Here is a 12,192-nt window from a genome sequence, read left to right as displayed (position 1 = left end):
TATCTTTCGAAACTCAGCTAATGATAGTTTATGATGATGGCCGGAATTCAATTGTGATCAGTAGTTTGATGAAGAATAAAGAGAACATTATACCTGACTGGAGTTACGGTCAAGTGACGAGTGGTCAAGTGACGCTTGTGGTGACGTTTGGGTTCTGAGTCAGTGGACGGTGACGTGCAGCATCTTAACCTCACGCGGGGAACTTTTAATTATGGATTGAGGCTGGATTAGGTGTGGCTGTTTGAACATGGAAGCATTTCCAACATCATACATGGGTTATTGTTGCCGAGCTTTCACACAGCACTGAACATATTGGGGGTAGAGCTGTCATTCATTGATGCGGGCTCCTCCCATTCATAACTCTGTGTATAAAAACGCTATTAAAGTTCATCTTCTTTGTATCGTATATTATATTACTGGCTGGGTAGTTAGTGTCACCTCTGGGAAACATTAAGACATGATGCAGCAGTAGCTCAGACTCCCACATGCTAGGTCTGCCTTTAATTCCAGTGTGACTCTAAACGCCCTTTTCTTGTGTCCAGGGTCTTTTATGGTTTTATGGTTACAGTGCATTCTGGGGATGCTACAGCTTATGCTCCTGACTGCCTCTTCCTTCTGTATTATTATTACTTTTTTTTTTTTTTTTTTTTTTTTTTTTTTTTTAACTCACTCCTGTTTATTTATGAGGCAACCCCACACTACCGCTATATATAGATTCTCTCTCACCTTCTGAAATGCCAGAGTGTACGATACCCCAGATGTGCTGAAATGCCGCTCCGGCTTCAGTCTGGCACTCCAGTTCTGGGAAACGGCAGGAGCCGCCATGTTCCGGCCGCACAGCATTCAGTCAGGGACACCATGACAGGGGAGGCTGTCGCGGCCTGGAAAAGATTTGGGGGTGTAGCATGACGGACGTGTTGACACGGACTACAAATTCCCCTGATGTTAATATGACTGAGCATCTGTGGAGACCAGTCAGGTCCATTGAAACCTTTTCGAGTATTTGTTGCTAAAGTCTTGGTGGGAGATACTTCATTCACATACAATGTACAGCCGTGACCGTTAAATCACTTAATTCTGTCCAAACAGCTCTGATCTTTTTTTTTTTTTTTTTCTTAATAAATTTAAAATAATTTTTCCCACGCCTCCCATGCACCAAATGCACCTGTTAAACTAATGTGAAAAATATTGAAGGCAGCCTTTGGTTTGGTTACCAGAGATCTTTAAGATTGTATTCTGCATGGGATGTGTATTACACATGGTCTTCATCGGCTCGCGCTGGAACGAAGAACTGAAGCTTTCATTGTTCCTGCGCACGCCACTTCAACTTCATCGCTCACAACGTGCGTCAGCTTATCCCCTGGCAGACGGGAGACTTTCTGTAAACCTAATCTCAGGCGGGAGCGTTAAACAGGAGAACTCGCCGTGGGATTTGCATTTCAGGGATTGGCCCCGCTGATGGTTTCTTTTGACGCAATAGGCCTCCGGATGTCCGTATTGAATATCGAGCCGAAGTTCCGCTCTCACATAAACACCCCTTGATGCGTTGTGAAGGTAGAGCAGGGCACGTGCAGAGAACATGTTTCCTCCTCGCTCTGTCTGATTTAGTGTCCGTCAGCACGAAACTTTGATCCTGTCACACTCACACAGGTGGCTTGGCTATGTTTTATGTTTTTTTGTGTGTGTGTGTGTGTGTGTGTGTGTACGTGTACATGCTACAGGAAACACGTAAGGCTCATGCCCGCTGCTGACCCCTGATTCATCCTGCCGGCATTCCTGGCTTGAGGCCCGGCGGCGAAGTGCAGAACCTCTGATGGCGCGGGACATTCGACGCGTCTGAGCAAGGGGCGCGATATTGCTGGCACTTCCTGTTTTAACCACGTTCCGGTGCCCGGCTCCGCTCCTCTTTGTCAGCCCCTTCATCCGCGCGGGATTCCGTTTGAATGGATCCGCATCTCAGTTTCAGCAAACTAGCCAGAGGACCAGGTGCAGACCGTGTGGGGGCGGCGTTGTCACCTTCCCAGCTCCGTACTGGGAAAGAGGCCATTATATGCACCTGGGATCTGGTGGTCCGTGCGGTTGTTAAATACGGCACAGACGAGCCTCCCGCGGTGGCAGGCCTTCGGTTCTGGGATCTCCTGCTGACCCTGTGAATGGCACGGACTCGGTGGGTCAGCCAGCCACCTGCCGCTCTGCCTGCCACTCAGTCACTTTCCATCCGGCCCGAATCCCTGCCCCACACACACCTAAAAGACACATAAATCTCTATTGGTGGGTCCTACATTTTCCTTCGGCGCATCTCTTTCCTGCAGTTTCCTGTATTTTTTTTTTTTGTCGTTTTGGGTGTAAATTTAGCTCTAGGACATAAAGGTCCTGATAAACATTTAAAATGACTTTGGATAGTATTTGTGAATTATTAATAATAGTTATTACAGTAATAATTACAGTTATTAAATAAGTGAAAGTAATATACAAGTGTAACCAGTAGTGTAACTTCTGTATTTGCCCATTCATTTAACTAATGTTACTGTATTTGATGTCTTAAAGTTACACTGGTGTTTTAAACAATAAACCCAATCCCATTAGATATAATTGTTTAAGTTGTTTACTTAGTCTTGAAAAATTGGGAGTTATTGTTTTTTCTGAAGGAGACAAAATTAAAACGTCATTTATTACATTATTTCCGTAGTGAAATGGTTAACACTGAGTTCGCAGTATTTTTGGATAGAACCCAAAAGGAAATTGGTCCTTTATATTCCAAGGCTTTTTGCCAACGTTATGATAAAAAATAAATAAGGTGTAGTTTTTATTGTATGCACTACATCTCGTCCTCTGAAACAGACCAGTGTTCATAGCCCAGCAGCTGTTGGTGAGAAGCGAGTGTTCCGTGTCCTCTGTCCTCTGTATGTCACCACCAGAGTGGGTGGAGCCAGATAAAGAGAGGACTATAGCAAACAGAAGTGGAAGCCAAAGTTACAGGGTCTGCAGACATGAGAACGAAATTCCGGAAACCATCCAGTTGGAAGAACTGTGAAAGACTCCGACAGAAGGAACGAGGACTCGTGGCAGAATAGACACTGGGGACAGTGTTTTGGGTCAGAGAGTGCAGAGTGAAGGACACCGAGCATGCGCAGGACGCGCAGAACACTGAAAATGAAGACGATTCTCCAGGAAGTGGCCTGTTTTAACAATGAGGACGTCTGCGCGTGATCCCTGCGTGAGGCGTGAACTTGGCAGAGCACCGTGCTCCCGTTTCATGTATTGGCTCGGGAGTAGCTGTGGATTTAGCCTGTCGGCATTAGGAGCCTGCTGGGTGGGTGGGAAGCTGATATTCACGAAGCTGTAGCTGCTTCATTCACAGCAGATTACGGGCTTTGGTGTTAATGGGTGTCAGGTCTGAAAAATGAGCTGCGATGAGGCTGCAGCATGCAGATGGGTGTAGATGTGGGGCAGTGGTGGCCTAGCGGCCCCGTAATCAGAGCAAAAGCACCGTCCCCACACACTACTCCCCGGGCGCCTGTCATGGCTGCCCACTGCACACCAAGGGTGATGGGTTAAATGCAGAGGACAAATTTCACTTTCAGATGTTGCTCCACTCTCTTAATGAAACATGGTGTCCTGATTTACGTATACTAGTTACACGTTCTTTCTTTAATACTTAAAAACGGCAAATCACCAACGGTGTGGCCCGGCCTGACAAGAAGCCCCGTGTCAGGACCACCCATTATGGCGCTCATTGCACCCAGCTGTGCTGTACATTTACGTCACGGAGATAAATGGATTATGTGGTTCATAAATCCTGAGGTTCTAATGACTTTTTTTTTTTTTTTTTTTTTTCCCCCGACGTCCCATATGTGCTGTGGCTTGTCTGCCTGATGACTTGATTTGTTGAATCAGGATTCGAGTCCCGATTGAGACACCTTCTCAAGGTCTGAGGCTTAACGGAGGCCCAGAGCCTGTATAAAAGCATGTTTGCATTACCTGCGTGAGGTTATATAGAGAACATGCGAGAAACATGGCTTCTTGTAGCGGCCACCTCCAGGCGAGTCAGCGGGGTGTCTTACAGTTTTGACAGCGACATTAAGACTACAGGCTTAACCGGGCTAAAATAAGTTTAGCGTTCAGGGCTTCTACTGCATTGTGATGAGTTGCCCGGGGTGGTAGTAGCCTAGTGGGTAACACACTCGCCTATGAACCTGAAGACCCAGGTTCAAACCCCGATTACTACCATTGTGTCCCTGCAAGACAACCCTAAGTTGCTCCAGGGGGACAGTCCCTGTAACTACTGGTTGTAAGTTGCTCTGGATAAGGGCGTCTGATAAATGCCATAAATGTAAATGAGTTGGATATCTTGTGCACTTTATCGATTGCCTGGTCTGCGGATGCAAAGCAGACACTGCTCCCCTCATGCCGTTTTTATTTTTCAGAATATTCCAGCCCCCTCGCCTCTGGTCTTACAGCACCCCCGCCTTCTAGTTTCAAGCCTGTATTCTTCTTCATTCCTCTGCCCACTGACAACCCCCATCACACACACACACACACACACACGCAGCCAACAGAAGGCTGTTCTAATCAATTACCCACAGGGAGGACTGTGACATCACTTTCTCAGAGGCAGCAGAATTTAATTTCCTGCCCTGCATCCGCTCTGTAATGCCATGTTAATGGCTTCCTGCTCTGATGCATTACAGCTGCCACAGCGCGCTCATTTGTATACGCCATAAACGAACCCCGCGCCACGCCAACACATCCTGCCCTGGCGGCTCTGCCCGGCCCGGCCCGGCCCGGCCCGGCCCGGCGTCCGGATTCCGGCCCCTCTCCCGCGCCGTAACGTGGGCCGCGTCCTCGTTCCTCCCCGCACCCGCGGGGTATTCGAGGTCTGCGCCTGACAGGCGGGCTTAGCGCCACGCGGGTTCTAATGCTGCGCGTTCAGGAGGCTTAACCTCCACTTCCTCTGCGATTTACTCGTCTTCGCACGGTGCCTTTATATAAGGAGCTAAAATTTCTCCTGGACCGGTGCCACAGAGAGATGGACACCAGGGCCCGAACCCGGCACCGCTGCCCCCCAAGGTTATGCTCCGTTGTAGATCCCGACTGGAGCAGGTGAGGCGAGTCACTTCACTGTCGAGGAAAACGTTGATAGGTAGTTTATACCAAAACTATCATCCCCCTACACTTTACTTTTCTTTATTATTACTTAAAGCTCATGGCCGTGTCACGTTATGGCTGAATGTTCTGCCACAAGCTGGCTCTTCATTTGCCTTTACTGGCTGTAAGGGGAACCCAATTGTTTTCCGGGACTTTCAGGACCATTTTTAGTCTTGTTTTCAGTGTGTGTGTGTGTGTGTGTGTGTGTGTGTGCGTGTGTGTGTGAGTGAGCATGTACAGGTGGGGGGGGTTCGGTGAGTCATCCATGCTGTCAGGGATCTCGGGGACAGACGTTCCCTCAAATCTGGGTCAGGATGCAGAGTTTATTGGTCCTTTTCCTTACGAGGAATCCTCCCCAACACCCCCACCCCCCCACTTTACCTGATCTGCGGGTGCAGGATGCACGTACACACACATGCATGAGGTAGGTGGTGTCGTGTTACATGCGTGACCCCCCCACCCCCACCCGACATGCATGATCGACAAGCATGACATAACTGCTTAGTCACAGAGCTGGTTATAAAATGTTGTGTATTTTTATGAAATCTGTGAAAGAGGTGCTTTATCGGCTGTAGAGTCTCTGCGTGGGTGGGAACGAGAGATGAGTGCGAACATGACAGAAAGTGAGAAAGGAAAAGGGAAAAAAAATAAATAAAAGAGAGGAAGTGGCGGCTTCCTTTAACGGCGCATGATTTTACCACCACTTTTCACACTCTGCGCCCTGCCAGCGTTTTATCCGGTTTGTTTATTCTTTTTCTTCATATATTTCCCTACCTTCCTACACCCATGTGTTACTGGCGTTAAAGCACTGATCTCAAATCAGAATTTTTCGAATAGAATCATAATGATGTGGAGGGACACTCTGGCTATGGAGGTGAAAGTGCCCTCGCCCCCCAACCCTCTGCGCTTCACCTGTCACCTGACATCCTGTTCGGGCCTCGGGGGGACGGTGACAGCTGGCGAGGTCCCCCCCGGCAGGAAGTGCCATACATTCAGACGGGCCCCGGCTGGTTTTGCTTTTCCGTTAAGCCAGCCAGTGCTAGGGGCCGTCTTCTCTGAACGGCGGAGCCGTTTCCGTATGGGTGTAAATTGCGCTCGACCTAACTGCACTTCTCCCCGCGGTGAATGCGCTGCTACATTGACTTTTATCACTTATTTCAGTACAATATCACAATCCTTAAATGCTTTTAATGCTCCGGGGCTTAAAAGCAGAGGTCCAAGTGTTCCGCTTTAATGTTCAGGAAGCCCGAAGCATATGAAACCTAATCCAGAGGGGAAACTTAACTCCATTAGCCGCCTTTAACAGGTACTTTAAGGAACAGAAATCAGACTTTAAAGTGCAGCATGCTGATAAAAAGAGAGGGGAGAAATGAGCAAGGTGGAGGAGGGTTTTTGGGGGGGGGGGGGCTAATGCTTCCTTTGATTTCAATAAGGATTTCCTTGTACTGAGTGGGCTCACTTTAATGGCATTACATGGCATCCTGAGACAAGGAAATGTTCTTTTCTCCATCACAAGATTGTGCGGCACTACGCTCCTAATTGCTTAATATGTTTAAGCAAGCGGGGTGACCCCATACTACATGACCATATCCCAACCCATGTCCATCTTGGCTTTAATCTGTTGCTGGTTGTCTCTGTAGTACTCTGTCTAGAGTCTCTTTCTCTGGACACACAATGTCATTGTTTGATGAAAATGAGGAAATTGTGCAGTAAATGGTCTATATAAATTAATACTTAAAAAAAAACAGTTTTTGACAGGGCATTTGATATGTTGAATAAACTGCGGTACAAACCTTTGTACAATACTGTAAATATATTGTGGAATTATAGGGTGGTCGTGGCCTAGTGTGTAACACTCTCGCCTATGAACCAGAAGACCCAGGTTACTACCCACTTACTACCATTGTGTCCCTGAGCAGGACAAGTTGCTCCTAAGTTGCTCCAGGGGGGGGGGGACTGTCCCTGTAACTACTGATTGTAAGTTGCTCTGGATAACGGCGTGGATAATTGCTTTAAATGTATTGTAAGCTTGCCGAACAGCATGCTGTTTCAAAGTTCAGTTTTTATAGACTCTTATATTTAGACTAGGTGCCACCTGCCATTGATAATATTATCATGGGGGCGCTCTCTCTGTGGCAGGTCCACAGCACGGTTGCCTCATACCATGGCTTTGATCTCCTCAACGTAAAAGAAAAAACAGTGGACTTTTCCATCTCTGTTCTGCAGAATGAAAACTTCACATTTTTTTAAGGTGGTTCCTTTCTTGCTCTTGTGCCCCCGAAACGGGTGCAGCGCCGCATAAATATTCCAGACCTGAGTACTTATTGAAATTATAGCCGTGCGGCCATGATGAGTTATCTGTAGAACCACGGCGCTCGGGCCTTGCGCTACAGCCGTAATGGGCCACCTGTTCCCACTTCAGGCCACTCGGAGTCCAGGCCTGCACGGCCGCATGGCTTTATATGGACTTCGGCCGCACTCCTACCCATTTCCAGGGGCTGATTCAATGCTGCGCGTCTTCTGCAAGGGCTTTGTATTATTAACCCGTTTTAACAGAGGAGGAGAATTAAATAACTTATTAAACATCCACCGTGAGTTAGGATTTAATGTTACCATTGCTTTTGTGGGTTTTTTTTTATTTTATTTTATTTTATTTAACTATTCCGTTTTTTGCTAGGCAATTATGGCAGTGAGTGGAAATTATGCTTTTTTTCTTTTTTGTGCAGTTTATTGAAAACGAAACTGTTCTGAGTGGTTTCAGTCATTCACATGTTAACACTGACGTGTTGACAACAATGAATTCTTCTTACTATCGCATTGCCCCTGTTTGATGCTTATGTTGCCTGACTGCATTTTGGCGATTTGATTGTGTTGTATGTTTAGTTGTTTTTCATGTTATATTGTGCTTGAGAGACACCACCAAACGGAATGTGTTCACTCAGTTGGGCCGCATGCGGGTATGTGTCTGTGGAAGCAGGTAAATACGCGATGCATGTTATCACCTGTATGTCCATGGTGCGGTGGGTTAAACCCGGACCTGTGTGTGGTGTTTCCTTTTACTCTGTGGGGTTAACTTGTGCTCTCGTTAACAGGGTCACCAGTTGAACCATCAGAATCAGCATTTGGACAATATTCAATATTCGCAATATTCAACAGGGGCTATTTGAATCTGCTACTGTGAATAGACAAAACCCTAGAAATCCTTGATCAATTTTTATTTTTATATTATTTTCCTGAGGCTGGATGCGAAGAACTAGATAGCTGAAGCGAGTATTCCGTGGATCTAATCGTTAGAGCAGTAATTAGGCCTCTACACTGATGCAGTTAAGGGCAAGCGTGGCGTGTAGGAGATAAGTGCCCTGATGTCTGGTGGCTAACCGCTCTTTCTCCCATCTCCTTCCTGCTTGATTGGAGAGCTGCCACAGAACCTCGCGCTTCCCTCGCACGTAGCACCATGCCACTTCCGTTTAGCCTGGAGCTCCACATGAGCTCGGACGGAGTGCCCCTGCGACGAAGCAGTAATTGGTGCGTGGGCCCGCCCTATTATTCTCAGGTCCTGTGCATGGAATTGCGTCGTGACTTCCTGTAAAAGGGGGAATAATAAAAAAAAAAAAGAGGCAGCAAGGATCTGATTCCTGCTGAGCATGGAGATAAGTTGAGCAGATGTTGCCCAGATGTAGCCGGTGGGTGCAGTAGGAGATCGCTGCCTCACACACTAGCAGCTTTGTTCACCTTCAGCTCAGAACTCCGAACACACCCCTCCCCCCCCAAGTCCCAGGCCGCAGCACGTAGGCCCGGCCTCCGCTTTGAAGTCAGGACGCCGGACAGGAAGCCAGGGCCGGAATCGATTTCTCCGCACATTATCCGCCCCTCCCGCCCCGGCTTGAGGGGTCCCTCTGGCCGCGAGCACCGTGGCTCATTGTGCCGATCCGTGTCAGTGCAGAGCTCATTCAGGGTCACAGGGCCAAAGCAATGAATCATTGTTCACAAAGCCCTCTGAGGAGCAGCAGCAACAAGGTGGATTTCCACCACGGAGCCTGGCCTGATAGCCCAGTTCCCCAAGCCCGGCACTTTCTGACAGATTTCAGAAAAAAAATTGTACACTCAACAACAATCAGTAAAAGTTCACGTTACCCGTCTAGAGATCACATAGCTCTGTGGGCTTCATCTGAACCGCTACGCTGCGCTCTGTTTCCATTCCAGGAAGCCAGATACGGGGGAAACGGGCTGCAGATGAGTAGGGGCCACGGCAGCGGCTCATTCAGCTCTCGCCGGACCGAGGAAGAGGAAGAGAGGAAGACCTACGGGCCGGACCGTCCTCTAGAGGAGGACCCGCGCCTTCCCTCGGGATTTGGGAGCACCCTGAAGCACATTGTGCAGCAGCTGGACGTGTTAACTCAAGTGAGCAGCGCGAACACGGTCTTCCGGCTGGGGCCGCAAGCGGCGACCGCAGGTCACGCTGTCTGCTTGCAGCTGTGTGGTGGTCGTGGCGTTTCGAACGTTCTGTTCGCGGTGAGAACAGGGTGTGAACAATGCGGCCCTAGAAATAACAGGAAATAGATCAGTAAAGAATCTCATTTTATTTACCTGTTATGACCATACAGGAGAAAGTCCAGCAATTTTAGAACTTTTACAGTAAAATCAATGAAGTCTAGGAACAGAAGTAGTTCTTAGGTTCTTAGATCCATTCGGCCAAAATCCTATCTAATAGGTTCTTTTCAACCCTGAAATGCCTGATCAAAATTCTCACTTCACTTTTTTTTCTTTTTTAAATTGAACAGAATGCACACAGTGCCATTGACACGCACCTACTCTGTGGCAGTTATGGAGTCTAAGATGGAGACATTTAGATTAGATTAGAATTTTTGTAGCCGGAAATCGCAAAAGTGAAGTCGCAGCTTTTTACCGTCATGGCTGCTTTGTTCACTATTGTCACCATCAAATGCCGCTCATGAGTGAAAGACAGTGTTACGTTTACATTTACATTTTATGGCATTTATCAGACGCCCTTATCCAGAGCGACTAACAATCAGTAGTTACAGGGACAGTCCCCCCCTGGAGCAACTTAGGGTTAAGTGTCTTGCTCAGGGACACAATGGTAGTAAGTGGGATTTGAACCTGGGTCTTCTGGTTCATAGGCGAGTGTGTTACCCACTAGGCTACTACCACCCAGTGTTCAGCATATATTTTTCTTTTGTTTGTAACCTCACCTCACCTCACATCATAGTCTCTTGTCTTAATTTTTGTTCTATGATGTAAAAAAAATGCAAGTGAGTAGGTGTGTCCAAACGTTTGACTGGTGCTGGTTGGCCTGCAATGTATATATTTTCTCAGCTTGTATTCATTAATGTACGTGAATGAGTTGGACCGCTCTGCTGTAATTATTCTGCTTAGTAGTTGGCCTACTGTGTGTCATTTCTAGAGCAGCTGCTGAGTCTGAGGGTCTCAGGGGTAGATGTTCTTGTACAGATGCACTAATGCTGCTGCTGCCGTTGCTTTTCAGACCGTGTCCATTCTGGAGGAGCGTCTCACCCTGACCGAGGACAAGCTGAAGGAGTGTCTGCACAACCAGGCCCGAATCCTTCTGCAGGTGCACCAGTCTTCGGTCAGTGATGAGGAAGAAGAGGAGCGGTCAGGTCAGGCCTCTCCCCTCATCCAGGGCCACCGCACCCAATCAGCAGAGAGCCTGGCCGCTGACCCCCGCAACCTTTCCTGAACCACGTCCATGGTGGTCCAACCTACCCGGGGTCACTGCTTTAGGTCTCTCTTGTACTTTATGTTCTTTTAAAGACATCCAGCTGTTTTCTGTTCAACATGGACTAGAAAGAACCTGCCAGGTGGAAAGGAAAAAAGCTTTTAGGAAACAGAGAGTTGGGGCAGGGATGGACCATCCTGCAGCCTACAGAAAATTCATGAACGTTCTCCTGGAGGAGACCACTGCAGCTACGAAAACACTCCTGATGCTTTGCTCCTCATGTGCCTTTGTTATTTAAGCTCACCTAAATAAAGCACGAGCTGAATGTATTGCACCCTCAGCAGACGTGACTCCCTGTACTTGTTTTGTTTTGCTCCTCGCTGCAGCCACGTGGCGCCCTATCGGTGGAGGCTGGGTGGAAGTGGTTGAGAAGTGACACAAAAAGTTCACTCTGCTCTTGTTTGCTTTTCTTACCACATCCTTCCTCGCTCTGGCGCCCAGCAGCACACTTCCCCGTCTTGTGTGTACACAAAGCCCCTCTGTGGAAAATGACGCTTCCGTCATCTCAGTTTCAGTTCAACATAAAAGCAGAGCACGCGGCGTCCTCTCGTCTGTTCTTCTGCGCCACTGGGTTTGGTGAAACAACTCAATCGTGAGGCACGGTGCTCTCTTTTTTCCACGTTTGTCCTGGTTCTAACGTAGGCCTGCAGGTGGGGGTGGACACAGCAGGTGGGCCTCTGCTCTTACCGAGCTGCACAACCAGCCACTTCCTGCCTGGTGGGCCTGGTTGACAGTAGAGCTGGGCCTGAATCCTCTCCCTCTCTCGGTCATGGGGGGGGTGGGACGTGGGGCCATGCTTTATCTTTAGACCCCCGCAGACATCACAGGTCTCCGCTTCTTCCTCTTATTTGCTGAAATTGGCTCGAGATGAAACGGGGAGGAATAATCTTAGGAAATTCCCTCTAAACTCTGGAGCCTCAGGGGGAGACCCATAAGTACAGGGCGAGGGGGTGGGTGGAGGTGCCTGCGCTGTGGGATTTTTCGCCTCTCTGTCTGCGGTGACACCTGTACAGATGAGATGCGTTGAGGAGCTTCCAGGCAGATGTTTCGTCGTAAAAAGACGTTGAAAGGCTCCGCTGCGGCTGGAATGATAGTGCCGTTTTTTTTTTTTTTTTTTGTGTGTGTGTGAGTGAAAGATTTCTTCCCCTCTCCGAAGAAGGAAAAAATCTGAATGAAGTGCTATCAGCGTCTTCAATTAAATTCCGTCCACCCTTCAACACTCTCATCAGATATCCTGATTAGCTGCGAAATGTTCCTCTGGCTGTTTCTTTCAGGCCTTTCTGGTTGCT

At 48.1% G+C, this 12,192-nt stretch overlaps 1 protein-coding gene across 1 annotated transcript in view; it reads left to right on the top strand.

The window, feature by feature from the left end:
• The window catches only part of poc1b (POC1 centriolar protein B), a 24,464-nt gene extending 12,272 nt beyond the window's left edge, over positions 1-12,192 (top strand). The window contains exons 11-12 of the mRNA XM_028958973.1: positions 9,352-9,549; positions 10,652-12,192. Coding sequence (XP_028814806.1) covers positions 9,352-9,549; positions 10,652-10,864 — 411 coding nt within the window. The 3' untranslated portion in view covers positions 10,865-12,192. The remainder of the gene's footprint in view (positions 1-9,351; positions 9,550-10,651) is intronic.

Source organism: Denticeps clupeoides, chromosome 17, assembly GCF_900700375.1.
Source record: "Denticeps clupeoides chromosome 17, fDenClu1.1, whole genome shotgun sequence".
NCBI lineage: Eukaryota > Metazoa > Chordata > Actinopteri > Clupeiformes > Denticipitidae > Denticeps > Denticeps clupeoides.
This window is presented reverse-complemented; position numbering and strand designations above follow the sequence as displayed.